Source organism: Lampetra planeri, chromosome 14 (assembly GCF_965212315.1).
Source record: "Lampetra planeri chromosome 14, kcLamPlan1.2.h2, whole genome shotgun sequence".
In the NCBI taxonomy this organism is placed as follows: Eukaryota; Metazoa; Chordata; class Hyperoartia; order Petromyzontiformes; family Petromyzontidae; genus Lampetra; species Lampetra planeri.
This window is the reverse complement of record NC_136120.1, coordinates 7,175,974-7,200,186: the sequence shown is the minus strand read 5'-3', so window position 1 is coordinate 7,200,186 and position 24,213 is coordinate 7,175,974. Positions and strand designations below refer to the sequence as shown.

General features: G+C 39.7%; 1 protein-coding gene across 6 annotated transcripts in view; it reads left to right on the top strand.

The window, feature by feature from the left end:
* The first annotated feature begins 4,778 nt into the window (after positions 1-4,778).
* The window catches only part of LOC144722332 (uncharacterized), a 31,671-nt gene continuing 12,236 nt past the window's right edge, over positions 4,779-24,213 (top strand). Inside the window, exons 1-14 of one of the 6 annotated variants that reach the window (XM_078600508.1) lie at positions 4,779-4,964; positions 6,133-6,217; positions 7,005-7,131; positions 7,458-7,627; positions 9,063-9,407; positions 10,664-10,783; positions 11,268-11,931; positions 13,518-13,663; positions 15,404-15,639; positions 16,125-16,286; positions 17,723-17,942; positions 19,732-19,897; positions 21,661-21,820; positions 23,100-23,216. In XM_078600508.1, the coding sequence (XP_078456634.1) occupies positions 7,079-7,131; positions 7,458-7,627; positions 9,063-9,407; positions 10,664-10,783; positions 11,268-11,931; positions 13,518-13,663; positions 15,404-15,639; positions 16,125-16,286; positions 17,723-17,942; positions 19,732-19,897; positions 21,661-21,820; positions 23,100-23,216 (2,559 nt within the window). In that variant the 5' untranslated portion in view covers positions 4,779-4,964; positions 6,133-6,217; positions 7,005-7,078. The remainder of the gene's footprint in view (positions 4,965-6,132; positions 6,218-7,004; positions 7,132-7,457; positions 7,628-9,062; positions 9,408-10,663; positions 10,784-11,267; positions 11,932-13,517; positions 13,664-15,403; positions 15,640-16,124; positions 16,287-17,722; positions 17,943-19,731; positions 19,898-21,660; positions 21,821-23,099; positions 23,217-24,213) is intronic. The other 5 variants (XM_078600509.1, XM_078600507.1, XM_078600510.1 and 2 more) reach the window with 5 other exon arrangements.

Sequence of the window (24,213 nt, the reverse complement as noted above, 5' to 3'; positions counted from 1 at the left end):
CGGACCATACGCAGTTTCATTGGACGACCGGCGCGGAACACGGTGGTTGCCCCTGGCAACGGGTAGCGACGCATTCGCTGCTGGGTGGACGCCATTTTTAATTCCCGTTAAAAATATGCGCACGCATTAACACGCGACTCTGAGGTAAATTCATCAAAGTTTCACGTCCTCTTCACTCCCCCCCCACCACAATGTGTGCAATTACTATTATAGGGTCGGTAGATAATAAAATTATAGCGATTAGACAGTATTATTGTAGCGCGGGGGGCGGGGGGGGGGTAACGGCCCCTGTACCCAGCCTCAGCCGGGTGGGCAATTTAGGCGATGTAAGATAGGAGAGCTACCTCCACGACGAGGGCGCGGAGGTGGCCATTCTATTGTGAGAGATTAGCATATCAATGTAAGATCGCAGAGCCGCCGCCACATTGAAGACACGAGCGATGGTGGCTGTGTTAGTGTGAGACATTTAACCTGTTCATGTAAAATCAGAGAGTCGAAAATAACTGATAAGGAAGAATCCATTGGGTACCTTCAACTTGTTTGTAGAATGTTCCATTCCAGGTGAAGTAAGTGTTGGTAAAGCAGTGTCTAACCAGGGCCGGTACATCAGCATTCAGTCCTTGTTGGACCCAATCTTCAATGATTGCAATGGTGTCAGGCACAGGAACTTTGGTAAACAAAGATACTACATCGAAACTAACGAGCAAATCACCTGGAGATAGTGAAATGTCCTTAATTAACGATACCAAGTGAGCTGAGTTAAGTACAGCTGAGGAAGTCTTACCAGTGAATGGTTGTAAGGTCTCAGACAGAAATCGGGCCAGTTTATAGGTGGGTGATTCAATGGTGGAGATGATAGGACAAAGTGGTGTACCTTCTTTATGGATTTTTGGTAAGCCATACAATCTGGGTGGTCGAGCAGCAGAGGGTTTTAAGGAAAACCGCTTGGTTGGTTCGATTAACGATGTCAAGAAATAAGATCATTGAACAAATGGAGTGCTTCAAATCAGTGGCGGCTGGTGATATTTATTTTTGTGGGGGCGCATTTTTTTTATTTTATTGAGGGGGGCAAATAAATATAAAGCAGTACCAAAAACCATTTTGACTACTTGAATATAAATTTTGATGATCTTTATTTACATTTCAGACCAAAAGAAGTACCAAAAAGCATGTTTCCTACTTGAACATAAATGTTTCTCTTTTATATACATTTCAGACCAAAGTACCAAAAAGCATGTTTCCTATTCTTTGGTTCTTTTCGGTTAAGTCACGTCTAAAAATAAAATAATAAATTAAAATAACATATTACGACGTTTCGATTGCAACACAAGCAATCATCATCAGGTATAAAAGAAATAGCAACGACATACAAGCAGACAGATGTCTGTCTGCTTGTATGTCTGTCTATAGTTTTCTAGTTAGATTTTTGTTGCTATTTCTTTTATACCTGATGATGATTGCTTGTGTTGCAATCGAAACGTCGTAATATGTTATTTTAATTTATTATTTTATTTTTAGACGTGACTTAACCGAAAAGAACCAAAGAATAATTCCTGCAGTCACGAAAGCTCCTAAATTAAGCATGTTTCCTACTTGAACATAAATGTTTCTCTTTTATATACATTTCAGACCAAAGTACCAAAAAGCATGTTTCCTACTTGAACATAAAAACGTTAGTTTCATGCTATTATCAATATGGCTGCGGCTACTTTCATGACGTTTGCATTTGTCAGAGAGATGTTTGAGGTCTCTTACCCCCGTCGTTGTCCACAAAACTTCAGTGCCGACACTTTGAAATAAAAGACAGGGAAAACAAAAAAGAGAATTGCTAACATCACATCCAGCCAGCCACCTCCGTTTCTCATAACAAGCGCGGGTGAAGCTTCGTGTGTAGCTTCGTCCTCTGTCACTGGCCTGCTGCTGGATTTGTAAATCGGGTTGGTCCGGTCCGAGCTCCTTTATCTTTTTTATTTCTTCCAGCGAAAGCCTTGTGAAAGGGTTTTTTTGTAAATAAATTACAGAATTTGGATGAACTGCTGCCATTGTTTACACAAAAAATTTGATCAGCCTAGCAAGTGTCGAAGTGGTGTCGCCTGCGCACTCGCAGTAGTGGCCCAGAGCGTAAATTTGAATGACAGGTGACGAGAACCAATCAGATTGGATAAAATAACATGTATCCAATTCTGATTGGCCAGGGACGCAACGACTTGCGCCCCGAGGAGAATCTTTAAGAAACCAATTAGAGACCAGCTTCAGGTCACATGCTGTCCGAAATTTTAAAGTCTCACATAGACATCCATTTGTCCGGCGCCCCGCATGAAACACATTGAAAAACATAGAAAATAGTTGACCGATTAAAGCCAGTTTATATTAAATGCTGATGCTTTTCTTACTACCAGCCGGCACATCGTATGAAAAAAATATTTTATTTATGTATTTTTATATAATTTTTGTATATGTATATTCTTGAATCTTGATGGGGGCGGCGCCCCTGCGCCCTCTATTGACGAGCCGCCACTGCTTCAAATACTTGGGTTTACATATTGATTCATAACTTCATAACTTATATTCCAACCCCATATTGATAGCATCTCAGAGAAAATAATATGCAAAAATGGCTTTTATACAGAAACATTATTTTCCCATTCGATTTCACCTGCAAGTTGTTGAAGCTATCATTCTATCAAATTTTTACTACTTTGACGCTGCTTACAGATCAGCTACTAATGAAACACTAACAGAAGAAACCCGTTTTATCATTCCGCTCTTAGATTTGCACTGGATGAAGTACATGACCCACTATTGTAACCTCTAATTAGCATTTAATCTCACATTACTTGATGGAAGAAGAAATCTACACTGGCCCCTGTCCATTCCATTGACAGTCATTATATCAATAAACCAGAGTTGGTATGCGCATGAAATTCAATAATACACAGCTGACGGCTCTTATCTATAATTATAACACACATCAGCTCTTAAGAGGACAATATAGAGTAGCTTATTCACAAGGCAACAGTATAAAATATACCATAAAACATCCACAATAGCTTGCAGGCATTGGTTAAAATTCCACAAAAGTGATATGCAACATTCCGCTCCAAGGATGCTACTTACTTCAAAATTCACATCAGACCAGTGAGCACATCAATGATTTGATTCAAGAGTTAAAATCCCAGGTGTCGTTGTCACATGTCTTAGTTTTGCCAGGAGGTAGTTGTCCTCGGAAATCTGTCATTTTCCCCAGGATATTAAGTGTCCCAGTCTTTATCAGTTGCATACAAATACATCGCTTGCAAAAGGCAATGCATCTACATGTAGTTCTACCCATGTGGTCATCATCATCACCATTTTCTGGTATTGTGAGATTCAATATTCGTTTTTTGTACCTCAGCGTTGGCAACCCTACAGTCAATTCCAGTCATGATCATAGATTCTCTGTGGTGGGTTCAATTAGTACCTCCTAGGAAAGCTTCAGAGTTTGGTGGGAAGTCAACTTTGGGTATCTACTAAACTGGCCCGTGCTTTAGGAGCATGCACTATCAACAATCAGCTCAGGTAAATCATTGGAAATGAACACAGCACACAGCTCGTTTGAGCATGGAAATTTTTTTATTTGATATTCACATTTACAAAATATCGTACTATGCACATTTTGTACTAGAGCAGAGTACTACGATTTGTGAGCAGGAAATCACCAGTCTTTGTCAATCTGCTGCTAGATGAAGGCTTCTCCAAGATTATGCCATCTCTGAGGATGCTGCATTGTAACAGTTCACTGAACAAATGTACATGAACTGATTTAATCACTCTATCTCTTGCGTGAAAATCCACTCGGATCCATTCAACTCCTTGGCTATTACTCCCTTATTATTCTTGACCATCTGCCCATCATTCTTTTTCATGATGTGTTTTTTCCCAAGCCTACTTACTTTTTAATGTTTGAATGTCACAAACCTGTACATGTTCTTTAATCCACGTGTTCCTCTTTCGGTCTCTATAAATGTAATTACAATCGTGCATATCCCCATTTTGGGGGCTTCAGTTTTTGTTTCATTATTTTTTATGACAATGTTTCTGAACCATATATGAGAGCAGGTAATAGTGCATTCATTACAATGTTATTCTTTGGGTACATCGATACGTTGTTTTTCATGATCAAGTTCAGCTTCCAATAGCACTTCAACATGCTATCTCTTGTCTGCATATTTACACACACACAATCTGCTGTGTTTACCAGTTGTCTCTCCAACAGATATCTTCACATCTTCACTTGTTTAGCAAACTTTGTTGTACATATCATTTGGTTTTGACGAGACCAACTTGGCAGCATTAATCTGCATTGCAAGTATAGTACTGTACATAACATTCCTTGCAGACAATTTATATTCGACATTATGAAGACTATTTTGTCAGAAAATCCGAGATAGTAAATGTTTTCCTCATTTTAATTAACGCATTTGTTTTTCTTTGCAATGTTTTTTGCCAAATTATATTTTGCTGCTCTGCAATAATTTTGGGCCAAACATGTGTGCCACCTTGTCATGCCTTTGTGTCAAGCAGCTCACGAAACTTTAATCCGAATTCGCCACGGTTCGACATTGCCCCCAGCTCGCCCACCCGTCCGTAAACCACACGGCACAATTATTAGTGGAATTTGGAGGACAATTCACGGTTCCTTCTGGTCATCAAAACAAAACAAACCAGGATTGCCCTGATTTTGACAATTGCCAAATGTCAGCTTTACCAGCCCCCTCCTGCTCCACCTCTCCCAATGCTCCATTAAAGAACGGGGTCACGTGGGCCCTGCACCGAGGCGGCTGGCAATGGCCGCGTTGCCTTCTCGCGAGGGCTTCAACTGACGGCTTCGCAACGAACGGACACAACAACAATAATACAAAAAAACCAATGCGAATGGCTTTAGCGAACGCAACTTTAACGAGGACGCACGAATGTTAGCTAAGGTGAGCGCGCCGCTGTTATGGTTGTTTTGCTTTACCAACGCCGTCCAGGGTTTGGGCCTAGTCCCAGACTTGTCTAGTACCAGGGCCCAGATGCTATGCTTGTGTTGTTATGTTAAAAAAACAACACAATGATTCGTATTGCTGTTTCTTTCATCAGAGTTAAAATACGTTGTTGCTGTTGATTACTTGGCGTTGAGCGTGGAGTTGACGCTTTAATGGCGTTGCTATTATTAAAGCAGGCGCGTGACGAGACGTTCGCTAGCATTGCCTGTGGCCTAGCTTGGGCTGCCTTATGTTGCAATGTAAACACTCGACCTTTCGTACTGTATTGCGATTGATTCTTTGCTGTTCCAGATAATATAATTCACGGCGACGTTAATATTGTAATGCCGGTGTTGAAACTCAAGCAAACACGTGCACATTTTGTTGCAGAAAGTCGCATGCACTTTCTTCCCTCTCTCTGCAGCTCTTTACAGCGTCTGTTTAACTTTAACGCAGTAGATGGACGTATTATTCGAGCGATATTCTCACCTAAAATGTTTTTATCAGTCGTGTTGAGCATGGATAATACAATCATGAACTGTGTAAGGGACGATATGGCCGTGGCGCATTGGTTAGCGCTGCGCCTATGCACCCAGTAACCAGAGTTCGATTCCCGACCGTGGCGAGGGGATCACTGAACTGGTCCTGGAACGCCTCCTGAACCCCACACACCACCACAATTTTTCTGAAGTGTGAACAGACATCCCTGATTGTGCTGAAGTGTGAACAGACATCCATGACGATCCGTTTCGGCGGCATGGGGGAGGCCTTCATCATCCAGCAGTGAATTTGCCAAAGGGCTGTCAATGACAACTTCAAGGATACAATTATTTTCCCCACCGCAATGGCAAAAGTATATGTAAATGCTGACCACCAAACGTGAACTGAGTGAAGTATGGTGAAATAGCACTGAATTATGCAGTCTATATGATATGAACGATGTCAAATGTGTACGAGTACACAGTACTCAATGATCAAATCACTTGGAATGTGCCAGATCCTGTCGGACCTCAAGCTAAGGACAGTATGTTGGGTAGAGATTGTACTGTGCTTAAATGTGCGACCAGATAACACAATCCATTACTCTTCTATATTTTCCGCACTTTCACCAACCCTCACTGACCAGCGTGGTGAAGTATGGCCATAAGCCCTCGCTGCCTGATGAGGGCCTCATCCATCAGTGGATTGACAAACGGGCTTTACATGCATAGGTAATATACTTATTGGACTGTGTTAGGTCTGTATACTGCATGTGTGCATTTTAATTCTAAATGTAATACTAATGTATATATTTTTTTTTAAGTTGTATACATTTGCATGTTCACATCTTGGTCAATCCACTGCTGTATGAAGGCATCTCCACGTTTGTGTGGGTCACACTAACTTACTGTTTGCGATATTGCATACATATACACTGTACATGCAGCAGAGCAGCTGGCTAAAATGTCAAGGGTTTTCCTTGCTATTTGAGACAAACAATGTTAATTTTTTGCTTGATCAGTCTGTACTATCGCTGAAGCGGCGTAAAGTAGGTAAATGCATTGCTAAGAATACATGTACACTAGACCTCCTCTTATCTTCAAAAGAGCCATCTTGTGGTTCCTTTAATCTGGCAAGGCCAATCCAATATAAGACAAATTTATGGATTAAATACCTTATTTTGTGGATAACCACCATCTTTTTGTTAAAGTGTGTTATCCGTGATTTCTCTTTAATCTGAATCTCTTTTTAAGGCCATTACTAGTAAGAGGATTTCTATTGTACTATAATACAAACTGCAAAGTACATCACACACATTTGTGTTAAAATACAACTATGCTGTGACGGTCAATGTACCTATACTATTATGCACATTGTGGTTGTTGATGTTGTAACGGATTCATGGGGATACTAAATATACATTTAACAGCTTTTGACTTTATGCAAATCTAACAATTGCTTTTGCAGATTGTTATAGTGAATGTAAAATAAGTTAATGATCAATGATATGCTTGACAGTTTTGGCAGGATGCTCTTGCAAAGGATGCTAGCAGAAAGGTACTGGTAAAGTGAGCAAGGCAGGCAAGGGGATTATGACTGAGAAGATGGACCTGAGTGTTTTATATAAAGTCACAGTCTTTGACAGGTAAATTGTAAACACTTTTTTTTTATTTAACTTAAACTGTAATATTGGTGATGGATGTGGAAAGGTATTATGGTGCTTTGTAATTAATTTATAAGGTATTTATTTTTCTTTACATTTCCCATCACGTACATGCCAAAATGGACGTAAGCGTGCAGGCTATGCGTTCATTTATTGTTTTTATCTAGTTCATTTTTTCTTATTTAATGTGAGCATTGCTCCAATTTAACATTTGCATGCAGTTATGACTTAACAAAGCACTTACGAATTACAATGTTGAAAAGAATGGTTGCCGTTCATTGTGCTCTGTTTTCACAAACTTTCACAAGATGCCCTGGGATGTCCAGTGGTGCTGACGTCTCGGATGCTCAAATCTCTGAGCCTTCATCAGCGAGCATCCTTGATGGCTCCTCCACATCACAGCAGATGTCTCATGGCACTGATGGCTTGACATGGGAGCTGGTACCTCTCAACTCTATCAACCGTTCTGACAACCAGGAAAGTTATTTGTTCTGATGCATTACTGTACATAACTGAATGTTTGTCATTGCTTTGTCACTGCATTTTAAAAAGTGTAATGACAGAGTAATGGATTTTTAAAAAAAATGTTCTGCTCCAAATTATATTCTTATTGTGCTGTATCTTGAAATGGAGAAATGTTTCTTTAGAGTTTTTAAGTAAGCAATGCCTGAAATACATAATACATGTAAGCTAGTTTCTTTCCCATGATAACCTCACCGAGTCCAATGGCTCTTTTTCAAGAGGTTTTCTGCCAAGTTTTCACATTAAGGGGCGATGATTGCGAAGTAGATTCCAATTGAATAATTTGCAGGTATATTTAAAAATTTGGACTGTGACGCTGGCACACAATGACCCATTCTTGTGAATGCTATCAAACTTTGTTGCCCATATGATCCTTATGGCTGTACCCCGGGGTACCAAATAATACAAAATGGCCAAGGCAATTTAATATTTTATTTCTGGGACACTATTTTTTCCAGGGGTGTACTTAACTCCGCGATTGGGGGTACCAATCAATCCGAAATTAGTGCTACCCCGCGATGTCGAAACGCCAAACATTAGCATGAAAAATTCTACTTTGAATAGTGCATTGTGTACAGCTCGTCAAGATGAGTCGGATTCCCACATCACCGACCATCAACAGACTAAAAATTACTGCATCACGGCTATTATGCGAGAGCCGGGGTACAATGGTACCCCGGGGTACCGTCATAAGGTTCATATATGTATTTAGTATTATTCATTTATTTGTGTGGCTTTTCACCAGAATTCTAGTTTGCTCCCAGGAATTTACCGAAAATCTGCACACTTTTAAATTGGGTATTTTTCAGAGATTTTTTAATACTAAAATAGTATACAAATTCTACTGTATACAGTGGACTTGAGCTGGTGAATTCTGTTAAAAATCACATGGAAAATGTACCATCATGATTGGTAAGAGTAGACTAACTTAAAATTGTAAAAGGTGAGTCGGTTGGTTTGAAAGTATGTCATTTATTTTCAGTTGTTTGGCAGTCAGATCATTTGACTCTCAATCAGAGATTTTCAAGTTCAAATTTTTTACAGGGATCAAGTAAATGCATACTTTTTTTTAGGTCGAAATTATGACCATTGTGTTGGAAAGTCGAACAGTGGTGTATCCTCTCATGAGACCACCATAGGTATATGACATATCATTGGCTTGGGACCACTCATGCTAATTTAAAAACCAAAGTGTATTTGATGCTTTATCTCTGTGAAAACCTGTTTTAAAATTCTCAAATATGTCTTTTGATACAGTTATATTTCGAAGCTATATATGAATATATTTTTTCCACTACAGATTTCAAGATGGCTTTTTGTCATTGTCAGCTTCCATTGAGATTATCTCCTGATTTAATTACAACTTACATTCAAACAAATCCAATTGCAGGGGGAGCAAGGCAAAGAAGGCACGCAGATGGACCCATTGCTGAGCTGCGATCAGATGGAGGTGGAGCTGGTGCCACTGGATGTGGAGCTGGTGCCCGTGGAGATCCAGCTCGTTCCCGCGGAGGAGGAGGAGGAGGAGCCGCCCGTAGCCATCGAGCTCGTGCCGGTGGAGGAAGGCTGTGGGACGTTCTCTCAGCCGCCGGGGGACTCCTTCGAGTCTATTGAAACATACACCAAAATGCTGAGCGACAAGGACCCCATGTTCACGGCGGCAAGCACTCCGTACCATCTCAAGTATCACGAGAACCTGCGCGACAGCTTCTCGCTGGCTTCCGCCGAGGGAGAAGGTCAGTTGAAGGCCAAAGTTTGCAATGAATTGAGTTTCCTTTCCACCCGGATCAATTGTTCTATTGTTTTGAGGTTTACTTTCACAATGGATGCGAGTGAAATAATCTTCTTAATGAAGCCAAAGATTTGTCTGACCCTGGATAATTTATCTCAAATAGAAGCGTTGTGGCTTGGAATATTCTGCAGAAATACAAATAATTAAACTTGGCTTGTAATTTTGGAGTGCTGTTTTGATTTTTCTTTAGAAATATTTTTTGGTTTTCAGTGACATTGTGTTATTCAGTTTGGTATGTTTCATTCATTGGTAATGAGAAATGTATTGGTTATTTTGATAATGCTCTGTTGTTCAACCTTTCTGGCACATGATGGAAACTAGTAGGCTTAATCGAATGTATTGCATTACTGTACCTGGATTGTATATCAGTACTTAAAAGTAACATCAAGTGTCTTCAACAAAAATAGTTGAAGTTTTTCTTAATTGCCCTAAATGTTGGCGATTATGTAAATGCATGGTTTACATATTTTTCTTTTAATAACAATTAGGGCTGCAACCATTGACTATTGAATCTTGATTCCGGTGTTGATTACTGAAATAGAAATTAGCATTCAATTACCATATATTTTGCACAAGTGAACAATTTTTCAAACAAGAATCTCAAAGCACTTATCGTATAAAAACTGTAAGACCAACAGAACAAGAACTCTCATACTCAGAAACACGCCAACATATACTAACAATACACCACAAAAATATTAATAATTGTAACTATCACTTCAAGAATGACGTGTAACTATAAAGCAGTTCTATAAAATCAGCTGTAACTCTTAAACCAAGGTAATTACACTATGATTACTTACAAATACCATAAATTATTACTCTGCAGTCATTTTTTAATATTGGTGTCAATTTCATTTGTTGTTTGACATCACCATTTTAAAATGGCTCATGATGAATTGTTTATGTGAAATTTATGTACTTTTTTACTTTCGCACCGTGCATAGCAACATATATTTTAAAATATTTTAATTAAATAACTAGCAGCACAATTTATTCAACCAGTACGTAGGTTTCCTAAGGGTATATTAACATGTGCAGAATATAAAGCAGCTGCTTTATCCACTTAATATTATTTTGACCCTTTTTCACATGCATTGTCAAGTGAAAATATAATCTGGTATTAAAAACCAACCATATTAGCGCAATAGCAATTCAAGGTATTCAGTATTTTTTGATTGAAAATGTGTGTTTTTACAGGGCTGGGACTGGATGATGCCATGGTAGAGAGCCTTTTAAAGGATGGAAGCTTACCGATTATAGAGGATGTAATGGGATCTGAATTCACTAACCTTTCAAATGCAGAAAGACAAAAAACAGGTTTGTATTCATTTGAAATGTGTTGCTTGTGTGTGTATATCATAGCCAAAAGTCCTTCCATGTATAAACGAGTGTTGGGTGGTATTCATCTCCGTTGATGGCCCTGAACCAGTGGTGGAAATTTCACATTGCTGCGAGCTAGTCTCAGCATATAGTGTACTGTATATAGGTTGGGTGTTTATAGGTTTCATCTTTAAAGTGAAAGGTGACTAGTTCAAATCTGGTCAATCAACTTGCCACTCGCTCTGGGATCATTGTCACTTTCTGAGAAGTCAGCAGTAGTTGTTTGAGAGAGTGGCCCTCGCCATATGATTGTGTAATTTTCACCACTGGCTCAAGTTGACAAGTAGGAGGTGAGTCTCTCCTATGTTTCCCATGAGCAGGAAACGACTTTGTCTCCACAGTATATACATATCTAAGAATAAATGAAAATGTTTTGACTGAGATGCCATTTTCTTGATTCTTGAATGTGTTTCCAACACAGGAGCAAGTGGAGGTGGAGCTGAAGAAAAGAGGCCTAAAACAGTGACCAATAGTGCAGAGCAGCCACCTGGAGAGAGTGAACAGGAAAGTTTGCGACGTAAACCAAGACAAACCCGAAAACAGCAGCAGTTGACAGAGCAAGGTGCCTCCACCAAGTATGCTTCAAAATCAGACTCTTGTGCCAGTGCCTGCACCAACGCAAAACCCTCGGGTGGGAAGGGCAATGATGTGTCAAAAAGTCATTCGTCACACAATGATGATGGAGAGGAATACCCAGAGCATGCAACTCCTAAAACCAGGCAGGTGCGTTCAGGCTCATCGCAGGATGGTGAGCAAAAGTCTGCGGGGAAAAGTTCATTCCTGAAACAGTCTGAAGCTGAATCAGCAAAGAGCAAGTTGGTTGCAAAGCGCAAAACAATGAGCATTGAGGAGCCACCCCTGTTTGTACCAGACAACCTGCTTCCCGCAGTCAAGAAAGATGGTCCGAAAGATCATAATGCCAAGTCTGGAAATGCTAAAGCGGGCAGGATAAGATCACAGAAGTTCGAAGAAGAGAGCAGCACGGACCTGACTGAAACAATGTCATCAGCCCTTTCTGATGAGAGTGACAGTGAGAATGACCCCAACAAACTTTGGTGCATCTGTCGACAGCCATATAATAACAGGTGAATGCTAAACACATTTGCAGTTGATTTACTTCACAGACCCAGCCCCTCTTGACATTGATTGGTTTCTATATCACATGTTTGGAAGATATGAGACTGGAATGTTTCCCTCCCTATCCCAATTACACTGCACGTAAATGTGCATGCTCTACTGCTTATTGAAACTTACAGTAATTCGGCGTTATTTTCTCTAATTCTATTTTATTGCAGTCATTAATAAAGTTAGTGGATCCATGCTCAAATAAGCAAAGGAGAGGTATTAATCTCTGCAGGCTGCCCTGAGCCAGTGGTTGAAATTACAAATTATCACGATGGATGCAAGTCTCTCCGTAAAACAACCACTGTTGAGCTCCCGGAAAGTGGCACTTATTTTTTATCAACCACGGAGAGTTGATGGGCTGAGTAGAACACCGAGCGAGATGATAAAGAGGACAGTTGAGTATTTATCTCCAAAGTGTTAGCTACTGTTAAATGGAGGAAGGATGTAATAAGAAATGGAAGTTGGGAACAATGTACAAATGTGTCACGTGGTTATTTGGATACTTCATTAATAAGTCATTAATTGTGATTAACCAATCTGGAATGCAATCTAAGAAGGAAAATATGTTTTTATAGAAAGTGGCATATCCTGAATAATAAGCATAGGTCCCTATCTAGAAAAGCTTCAACTAAGTTAAGACTTTTTCAGAATTTGGTTGTTCGGTGAATTTCTTTTTATTGAAATATTTTTGTTATTTGTTAAAAATATTCATCGGGAAAATCCCTTGCGATACAACATTGTTTGCAAGGGTGTCCAGGGTACCGATTGACACACATGTAGCAAATAATTTTAATCTGGAATTTGTGTTCTTTTTGGAGGAAATATTAGTATTTGGAGAATTCCAGCACATCAAAGGGGATACAAATCTGGACCGAAGAGTGAAAATTCCACTTACTGTGCTGCCATATTCTTGCATCCTCACACTCCAACAAATTGAGTTTTAACAGTCTGTGATTATATTGGTGTGATTCACCAACATCGCCTCCAAAGTAATAGTTATAGGCATGTGGCACCACGTCCGTTTGTGTGGTGTGTTTGGTGTGCCACTTTCTTTAATTCCCCAACTTCAAAACTTTCAAGGTCGACATTTATTTGAATAATAATAATGCAAGTTATAAAGCGCGCAAATTTGCGGATGTAACGGCCACAACTTAGAGGCGCGGAGACAAGCTCAGAGTCGCTCGAAAGCGTGGTTATAGAGGTGAGTTTTTAAGTGTCTCTTGAAGGAGACGATTGAGGTGATGCTGCAAATGTACAGAGGGATAGCGTTCCAGACTGTTGGGACTACCACCCAGAAGCGGCGCATAGACATGACCTTTCTGGATCTTGGTATCAAGAGGAGGTCGTGAGTCTCGCTGCGCAGGCATCTGCCTTGTGCTGAGCTGCAAGTTGTCAGTAATGAAGAAAGGTACGGCGGGCAGGCAGATGTGTGGCACTTGCAATGCTTTATGACATTGAAAGACTGAGTACAAAAGAAAACTATTTTGGGAATTATTTCTGAGTGCAGGCACTTGTTTTATGGTGGAATGGTACTTGTTTCCGACAGGTTTATGATTTGTTGCGACCGATGTGAGGACTGGTTTCATGGTGATTGCGTTGGAATCACAGTTTCCCGTGGGCGGCAGATGGAACGCAATGGCGAAGATTACATTTGTCCAAACTGCAGCTCCAAAGAAGATGAATCCAAACAAGGTAATTCCTCTTGGTTGCATGGATCATAGGCAAATGCCTGATGTCAAAGTGTCTGCCAGAGGAAATCACGTGGGTCAGTAATCATTCCCTTTGGCAGCCTTGTGGTGTAAATTCCATATTGCTATTGCAGAAGCCAGACTTTAGAGGATGACCAGTATTGACCTTCCACAAAATGGTACTCATTGTGTCAGCTCAATTGTGATGTTGAGTGAACCCAGCACAAATGTTAATTCACCTTCCAACTGTGAGTCGAGCAATAATATATTATAGTCTGGTATCCAGGAACACCTCAATCACATGTGTTCCTTGACTGGTAACAAATGTTGTACTTTCCATAATGTCCTTCGCATGTTCAGCTCTCCGTACTAAATAATGAACTTACCACTCTGCTTTTTAATGCGTTAAGAACAAAAAAATCCTTAACCAAGGAAGGCTCACTTATTCTTAAGCACTCCTAGGGAGGTCCTGCATTGGGATATTTGGGCGATCAATAAGTATGGTTCGAGTGGCATGAAAACACAGTATGTGATTAACATCCACGCGTAGTAGACTCAATGTTAGGCATTGAGTATTATCCCCCTGCTGCCCTTCTGTATTCGTGCTACCTCACAGCACTCGGTGGTCTGTGATCCACTCAACCTACTTAAAAGCACTTAATTAGAGGCGTGTATGTTCATTTCGCTTTTACAATGTGAAAGAAAACAAGTCCATACGATTATTTTGTTTCGTTTAATAATCATTCACATTTACGTGGTTATACATTTTTAGCACAGTTTATATGATTTTAAAAAAAATATTTAAATGTTAGTGTTTATTACAATGTAATATATTTCATTTAGCCTGATTTTCGAATTTTTCAGTTTTAGTTTACGTCTGCAAAAACATAGCTACCCTATTTTTAAACTATATTTTGTGTTTATGTTAATTATTTTTTATACACCAAATTTGTCCCCTGTTTGCTTGTATTTCCTCCAGGTCTCCCTTGCAAAAACGACATATTGTCCCAGTGGCGTCTCACCCAATTATAAATAATGGAAATAAACTGAGTCACAAAGTTTTCGTAAAGCGCACATGATAAATTATAATGAAACGTGAAATGTAACAAAAGTGCGTTCATAAGTATAGCATCATTCAGTGATGCAGGAATTTGCTAAACTACCAGGTCACACATGTGACTACAAAAGCAAAAGAAGCTTTAAGTGCAAAATTATTTAGTGATTAATATAGTAAAAAAAAAACTGGTATAAGTGCCGGGTTTGGTGTTGCACACCTGTAATAATGTGACTTGGAGGTTGGGTTGATGGATCATACGTGGATGAGCCATGATTTGCGTGAGACTCCCACCTGCGGGTAAGTGAGGTGGCTGTAGGAGCCAGTATGGCAAGCGGCTTTTAGATACTTCTTTTGGGGATTTCATCGTTCACCACTCATGCCTTTGGTTTCTTTGGGCTGCCTATTGTATGACTACAAGATAAAACATTCAGAAAGGAATGGTTCTACCCTCCCAAGTAGGACCGTGCTGAAACAGAGTCTTGAAGACTCAATGAGGCTTCACTGGGTAACTGTAAGATTACGGTCGCAGTAAGTTAGTCATTCTGAACTCGTGCCTATTATTGTTTCCAGTTAATTGATTGTGCATCGTAAGATGACATGTAGTTTCTTATAAAAATAGCAGCAGTCAGTTAATAACTGGAAACAATGTGGCACGAGGTTATTGTCTCTGCGGCACTTTGTTCTCAGCCGGCGGGGCTGATCAGGACGTGCAACTTGGAGCGAAAGCCGAGAGCAGCACTACCTTGTCCGAGGCGGATGCCGGGGCCATGCCAGGGAAAGGGACGCCTGCCCAAGCGGCCTTGCATGGCATGAGCGACGGACCCATGCCAACAAACACACAGCAAGGCAACATCAAGGGCAAGATTGAGAAAGCGAAGATTGTGTCTGACATCACAAAGAAGAAGAAGAGGATATTAAACAGGGTAATTGCACAGTCGTCAGACCATATGGTGCCGTGGTAAGAGCATGTGACCTGCAAACGGAAGGCTACAAGTCATTATCCTGGTCGGGGATTGACTCGGCCCATCATCACTTGAGGGTTAATTAACTGAGTACAATTTATTTGAGAAGGCAGCAGTGGTGTTACCCTGTGGAGAGACTGGTTCACACTGAGAATGAGTGTTCCACCCCTGGCGCAGGGCTGCCAAAAGAGATCATTGCTGCCCAGTTGATTGATTGAGCATAGATACATTTTAACTTTGTGGAAATTACTTTTGATCATTAAATTCGGCAGTCACTTAAGTTTGGGCTGAAAATACAGGATGCATTGCAAGGTAACGGAAACATGTTAGTTGTGGGGAGACAAAGGTGGCTGGGTGTGGTGTTTTTGCTTGTGTTCAAAGGTGTTTACTAACAGCAGTTACCCCTACAACCTTGAAGGCTAATTGAGGATATTTGTCTTGTGCAGTGTGCTGGTACAGGGTGTACAAATATGGCAGCTCCAGGCTCTGTGTACTGCAGCAATGACTGCATCCTGCGACATGCAGCTCACACCATGCAGACCCTCCAGAAAGTTCAAGCCAAACCTGCACCTCTACCCAGCATCACAGGAGATTCCAGCTTATCTGTGGTCAGTATACTTTTAAAATTTTAAAATTTGAATGGTTGTAAACTGCGGAAGATGCAATTTAGTTTTTAGGTTTTGACATAGAAAAGGATGTGCAAGCATAGATTAATAATCTACATTTCATCTTCTGTTTTTAATGTTATTGTTTTATAAATAATTATTATATATAAAGACAAATGCAAATGTTGAAAGATCTTGATAAAATAACTTCATTGGTATTTTAATAGAAACTGTTTTTTTTTTCATGAAGCTGACAGTTACCCCTGATATACACGGTGAAAATATTTCGTATTCATGCCAAATTCTACCATCCACAGTTCTAGTCTAAAATTAAGCAAAGTATTTGTTTTGTATAGCATTGTTCATGCACATTGCATCTCACAATCGCTGAGGAGCCACAGAACAGCTGAAAGGCTGCCAGGCGTGGTGAGCTGCCATGAACAATTACTCTGCAGCGTGGTTGTTTATACACGTGGGAGGAAACCAGAGCACCCGGAGAAAGCCCACATGTGAGGGAGCAACATCTTGTCCCATACAGAAAGAACAAGATATCACGCCACACTTTGCTCTACTGCGTTCTACTGGCAAGCGAGGGTATTGCCCCTGGATGCCCATGGGAAGGAAGTTGCTCAACATTTACCTGGTCCACCATCCCTCGCTTCCACAGCGCTATAAGTATAAGCATCAAACAACCGCAGGCAGGAGGCAGATCATCTGCAGCCTTTGCTTGTTTGGCGTGAAGTCTCTCCCATACTAATTTTTACCAAAATTATCTTGTGGTGCACGTCTGGCTCCACCTCCCCTCTGGATGGGGTGGCCAGTGGAGCTGTAAAGTGGGCCACCATACCAGTCATTAGACTGTGAAGGAAAGTGAACCTAGGTGGCAAATTATTTGTTTTGGATATTTGGTGGTGTAGGACCCACTGCAACACCCTCCGATTGCCAGTCCAGTTGTAGCAACACGTCTCAAGGTCACAGCCTCTGTTTTTTTAGGTGTTCATCACCTTCCTCTATGGCCACTACTGGGCATGGTGACTGAGGCATACCAGTAATCAAACAGGTTTAAAGACGAGGGTTTGTGGATTTTTCTGATTTGTGAAACTCTAATACCTACTGCATTTTGAGGTGGCCATAAAATGGTATGAAAGGAAATGGCTTCTTTAAATCCATATATGTAAACGTTTGAGTGTTGTCTTCTCATACGTGTGGGCTTTCTTCGGGAATTCCTTCCACATGCAAAACACTTTTTGAAGTGAATATGGCTGAACATGGCTATGCTGGACTTTCCTCAAAATGAGTGGAAAGCTCAGAAATTCCTATTTATTGCATGTGGCAGTAACATTTAACACATGCCTAAGTCTTGGACAATGCACTTTATCATCGCCATGAGTTGTTGTACTGTAGTTGAATTGGGTCCTAATTTGTGTTGTGCGTAACAGCAGGCTCCTGGCACAAGGCTCGATGCCAACCCTGCTTTGCGAAGGAACTCAGGCGATAAGCCTGTGGTGGTGTTTGAGCGCAGCAATAGGGTGGTGCTTATCAAAGCCAATGTGATCCATGTGCCTAAGCTTGGAAGCCTTGTGAAGCAGCCACAGCCTGCAACCAACGCTCAGCTGGGATCAAAAGCCAACATTCCCTCATCAACATTTTACAATACAGGTAACGTCTACACACTAGCATGAACAGGCAGGTGTTTGTAAAGGTTTTTTTGTAGAGGTGGCCTGATTAGCTGTAAAGGACAAGCTCATTGCATTTTTAACAAGACCAACTATTAGTATATTTTGGTATTGGCAAAGGAGGCCTCATGATGTAGATGCTTACCCCGAGCTCTCATTGCTCTGATAGTGCATTGTCTTTGAACTGTGCGCCTTTTGGCGTCATCTGGTCGAACACCATATGAGACGAGGCTCTAAGAAAAGCTGTCTCGGGTGTGGACCAATCAATTTCAAGGAAAATGCATAAATTATCAGAGTATTGTTTTTTATTTGCATTTGACTGCAAGTATTGTGGTTAATGTTAACATATTTCCTTGCAAAAGGTGTCAATTTTGTTGCCACAGAAAAGAGGAAAAACCCTATTAGTTTCAAGACCAACTAAAATAATTTGTATACAATTCTGAACATTTGGCAGGAGCCATTGAAGTAGTATCCCTGAGCCAGTGCTGAAGATTTCACATTGCTTGAATAGGGACCAGTGTACAGCACAATCACTGTTGATTTTTCAACAAATGGCACTTACCAATTGGTACCAATTTTACTGATCTTGGAGTAATATAACACACATCTCCAATTAGTTTCTCTTTTTAAATTATTTGGAATGCATTGTTGTTCCAAAACAAGAAGTTGCCTCTTGCTGTCAGACTGATATATGTTAGCCTTCTGAGCAGAGATAGCATAAACTGCCCTAGTACCATTTAGCATGCAACCAGGCTTAGAACCATAGTTAACTGGGGCTGTCTCATGATTGCAAATCCCTGTCATTTCCAAATACTTGGTTTTGTTGGTTCAGGCTGTTTAGTTTGGTGGTGAAACTAAGTCAAATGTTATGCTGAATTAGGAATCTTAAAATATACCCTCACCAAGCCACTTCCTGTTGTTTTCAACAACAATCAGGTTATATACAGTGCTATTAACAGAACGTGAGCTTAGAATAGCGGTCGTTAAACTGATTACAAGACATGCAAGCACCAGACATTTTATATTTCTAGCAAGAGACAGATGTGTTCTGTCATGGTCTGGTGCAGTGATACAACACTGTAAGGCAAACTGTGTTCAGCCCATGGGTCATATTTTGTTGGACTTGTAACTAGTTGGTAATATCTTGTAGGCTTCTTGTGAGATAGAATAACTGATTCAAACTTTCGATCCCCTTCTCTCACAGCAGCTACCTACACATTTTTACAGCATTTAGGTTTTTTTTATGAAGCATGGCGATAGGATTTTTGAACAAGATTATCCTTTTAAATGCATAATTGCAACCTTTCCTACTCCATAAGCTATTTAAATTGTTGTATTTTCGAGTAAGGATGTGATTTGTCAGTCCTGGAAACGAATGGTTATGGGAAAGTGTTGGTGAAACACTTAGATATTATCATGTGTTATGAGAAACACAGTCCCTCTGGGCTGCAAGGTGGCTAAGTCATGCTCGTAGAGTAAATGTGTTTGTGTGGTCTGTGCAGAGTTTTATGCGCTATCTCCTTTCTAGGCTTTGTTTTCTCTCAGTACAATCGGTTTCCTCCAGCATGTAAAGCACTTCGAAATAATCACGAGCCAAAGATTTAAATGTGGGTTCTTCCTCAAAAACGTTTGAGTCTCAGTGAGGCTCCCCTGAAAATAATAATGAGGATATATCTGTATGAATTTTTATCTTAAAATTTTAGGGAAGCCTCATCAGTAAATATTGTTGTTTATAGCACTGCTCTTAATGCAATCTTTTATTTGTTTTTCAGCCAATAAGCAAAAAACAGATTCCACCATGAACAACAAAAAAGACACGGTGACCAAAGATAAGAAGCCAGAGTTAAAGAGAAAATCAGAAACACCCACACCTGCTCCCAATGACAAGCTCATCCGGAGCAACGTGCGCCGTTCACTCGGAGACATCTTTGCAAAAAGGTAAAACAAGAACAATCGTTTGATTTTGTGTAGGGTTCTTATGGGCGCTATATTCATCACAATTTATATGGGACCATCACGATGGCACATTCTCCTAATCCATTGCTTTGGGGATGTGTGCTGCACATCCTGAACTGTGATAACCCAAAGCCTTCATGGATATGAGGTGGCCACTAGATGGCAGTCAATTAAGTAGGTCAATGACATTTGTCTTAATTTCAGTGTCCTATATTTTGGGTTTCATCCTGATACTTTTTTTTGCACAGATGTAAAAGTAAAACTATTTATAGTGGAAGTTGACCAAATATCTCAAACATGATCTTTCTAAAATAGTTTTGGGATTCATTGAGGCTTTCCTTTAAAAAATAACATCAAAAAGTTTTCCCATTCATATGATCATGGGGTGAGGTTCAGAGCCAGTAGTGGAAACTCCACATTTCTATGGTAGGGGATTGTAAATTCATATTATCAATATCTCAACATGTTAGATAGTGACGAGTCTGCACCTATTGAGATCTGCAGACAGTTTGAATTTGTGCATACATTTGTATTTTTGAGCATGGACTTTAAACAGTACAAAATGAGGGCCTGGTGTTAGTACAGCAGTAAATGTTGTGTAAACCACTTAATGTGTCCTGAATGTGTGTCCAACATTACATATTTATATTCTTGGTTCTTTCGGTAAAGTCACGTAGATAGAAAAAAAAAAGCATTTAAAAAAAAAAAATCTACGTGACTTTACCGAAAGAACCAAGAATATGAATTCCTGCAGTCACGAAAGTTTTAAGTCAAAATTACATATTTACTATTTACAAGGCATGTAGCAATGCTTCGACTCATTAATTAAAATAAATTCCCGTGCTCAACATACACGCATTGAATCAATAATTTGAGAATAAATGTACGATTCATGCACATTATAAGCCAATGTTATACTTTTGTCTCATGGGGTAAGTACATGGTACAAATTATATAGCCACAAGAGAAACAATGCAAATAAGTAAAAAAAGCTTGCCAGAATTTATTGATTCTTGAGTTAATTAGTGTCCAAATTGTTTGTTATTTCTTGTATTTATTATCTGCCAAATATTTACCAAAACTCAAGCACAGCACAGATGTCTTAACAGCCACTAGCCCACCCCCTCCTTCTGATCGATTGTGGTGTGCAGCATGACACCACCTTTGTCTCACCTTCCTCACTGACCCTCACTGCACTTCACCTCCTACTGTCTCCTTCTGCTATTGACATTTGCCATTCTAGGAAAATTTATTCCAGCTTCAGTAGCACACAGCCAGTGCCTGTGTTGGTTTTTAAACACTTCAGATATTTGTTGCCCTGCTGTAATGTCACTTGTGTGTCCATGAAAGGGTTTACCGATCGTACCATTTCATTTTCGAGAGAGTCGTGCATTGGTATGTTTGGCCAGTTCCTTTGAAACATTGTTTCGCATTTCAGAGGAATCCCGAGCACCAAGAAAAAAAGCCCATGTATGTAACATGGTAACACTGAAAGGTCCACACAAATGGGTTCATTAATCCTTTTAGCCATAATACCATCTCCTGGCCACCTTGCATCCTAGTGTCTTTGGGGAGTGATCAATCCCTTATCTCTAAGATTGAGTATTAATTAATTGTTCATGAACCCTGAAGGGGTGCTGGACTAAACTGCCTCCGAGTGAGCCTCGAATGATTGTGAGTTTTTCTCACTAACCACAGCACCATCTGGGCTAGTCAGTATTATCACCTCTGCTTTTTTTGACTAGGATGAAAGACACAAAGAGTCTGAAAATTTCAGAAGATGAAGCATTAAAAGTGGCGGATGAAATTGAGAAAGAGCTTTATGCCCAGTTTCAAGATACAGACAGTAAATATAAGAACAAGTATCGGAGTCTCATGTTTAACCTGAAGGACGCACGAAATCACGTATGTTTACGCATGCATCATCATGAACACTGTTGCCTGTCTATTTTTGCAGAGCCCACAATATGTTAATGTGCCATCAGCTTTGTGTTAAAACATTTGTATTAATCGATACATATTGACAAGGCTTTGTTTTAGTAATGATATAACCTAGGAGCGGTGTCAGATGAGCTGATGCGCCTGCATTCACACTTACACAAATTCATTGAATTGCTTGCCATGAGAATGGACACTGTAAGTGAAATTATGCAAAGGCAAAGTTGAAGAGTAACCTCTTCCGAACAACTTAACTCCCACAAAAAGTATCTACTGAGTCTCATCAGCTTTCACCTTTGACGCCTCCTCCCTCGGGCTGAACGATTAATCGATTTCAAATCGAAATCGCAATTTGAAACAATGCGATTAGCAAATCGCAAAGGCTGCGATTTATTGCGATTTGAAAAGTCCTATTACTTTCCTATTGGAATTGTTTAATTTAGTATTATTATAACTTTATTTATTTAACTTTACAATTGCTTTTTTCAATTAAAAGTTGTAATAAATACATGTTGGAAGCAATTTATATCTTTTAAGTTTTCATCCTTGCATTATAATGTATAGAGCAGTTCATATTTTGATGGTATCATGTGGTAATGCTCCATCACATGTTTTAAATCTATTACACAGTGAATATTGAACTGAAGCGTGACTTAATTTTTTTTATCGCAAATCAAATCGCAATTGCAATGTCTGCCAGAAAAATCGCGATTAGATATTTTCCCCAAATCGTTCAGCCCTACTCCTCCCCCTGCCTGCCTCGATCCCACCCTACTGATTACAAAACAAACATTGCGTGAACTCTGATAATTGTCATTATGCTGCTTAATTGAGACTTGGGCAGTACTCAACCGTATTAGTGATTCCAAGTCTGTGGTGGACGTTTATAATTCTAAGGGTTGGAACAGATCTTTCTAGGATAACATTTCATAAAGTTGCACTCATGCTATTAATCATAGGGGTTCTGAACGGCTGACCGAACACCCAGTTGGATTTGTACTCGCATCCTTGTGATTGTGAGTCACAATTCAGCAGGAGTCTTTACATGGAAACAGCATGTTGATGTGCACAGAATAATGTTTTATTGTCTTGAAGACTTATTTGTCCTGAGGTTTTGATTTCCTCAAGGGTTAGTTTAAAGTTATAATATTTACAGATAGTAATTTGAGTTCAGAATAAATATTGGAGATTAATTATTTGATGGAAATTGTGTGCATAATGTTAATATTGTGTTTTTTTTTTGTAGGGCTTGTTCCGTCGGGTTTTAAGACGTGAGATCCCACCACACAAGCTGGTTAGAATGAGCCCTGAGGAGCTCGCTTCCAAGGAATTGGCTGAGTGGCGTGAAAGAGAGAACAAACATGTAAGTCTATTCCATGATCAACCTTCAAAATGCTCTTTTGTGAACTTTCACGTTGACGGCTACATTGCTGAAGCCACTTTGAAAGCAATAGGCATTCATCGAAGTGTACTAATCTCAAGTTTAATTGAGCGACTTCAACTGTTTGCCGTGAAAACTCATGTTAAATAGGTGTATGTAATTTACTTTGTTGGGACATATTTGCTTGAACTTGAAACTTGATATTTGGCCATCAGGAGAGTTTTGGTATGCTGCTTCTATTTCTTTCTCCGCGATGACATAGGGCAAATAATCTAACATTGTGTCCCCAGTTTAAGTCGTAATGTAATTTTCAGTCATTTGATAATTTGATGGATCAAGACCTCCCCTACTCGATCTTGATTGTGGGGTTTGATTGACCAAACTTCATATTGCTCATTGTTGGTCGGTGAAGGGAGTCCAAGACATTCACTACCGATGTTAGTAGTGGTTAGGAATGGAACAGTGCACAAACCACCGTCATCACACCAATCAATTAATCTGGTATACTATTGGGATGTTTGCTATTAAACAGTGTTATAATAAAGGTATGCTTGGGATACATATTAAATATGAAGAGGACTTAATACTAAGCTTCATATTTGTATTTTTTCACGGACAAAAAATGCATATTTAGATAAGCAGCGCTTTTTCAAGTACATCCACAGCCCAAGACCGTCAGCAGTCGTGTCATTTACAGGACATTGCAGTGAGGGAATATACAAGAGAAAAACTTAAATATTCATCAACATACGATAAATAATTCATGTTTAAATACAAATAAAATATTAAGTAAAAAAATCATATCACACGCATGCAAATAATCCATATATGGAGCATCAGACATACTGTAGCATATTAGCATTTTGAATGTTGGCAGAGGTAATTCAGTAGTATGGCCTTAAAGCACATGTTAGAGAAGGTAAATTAGGAATATTAAGATTGTTTATGAAAAAATTCCAAGGGTTAAGTTGGCCCTCTG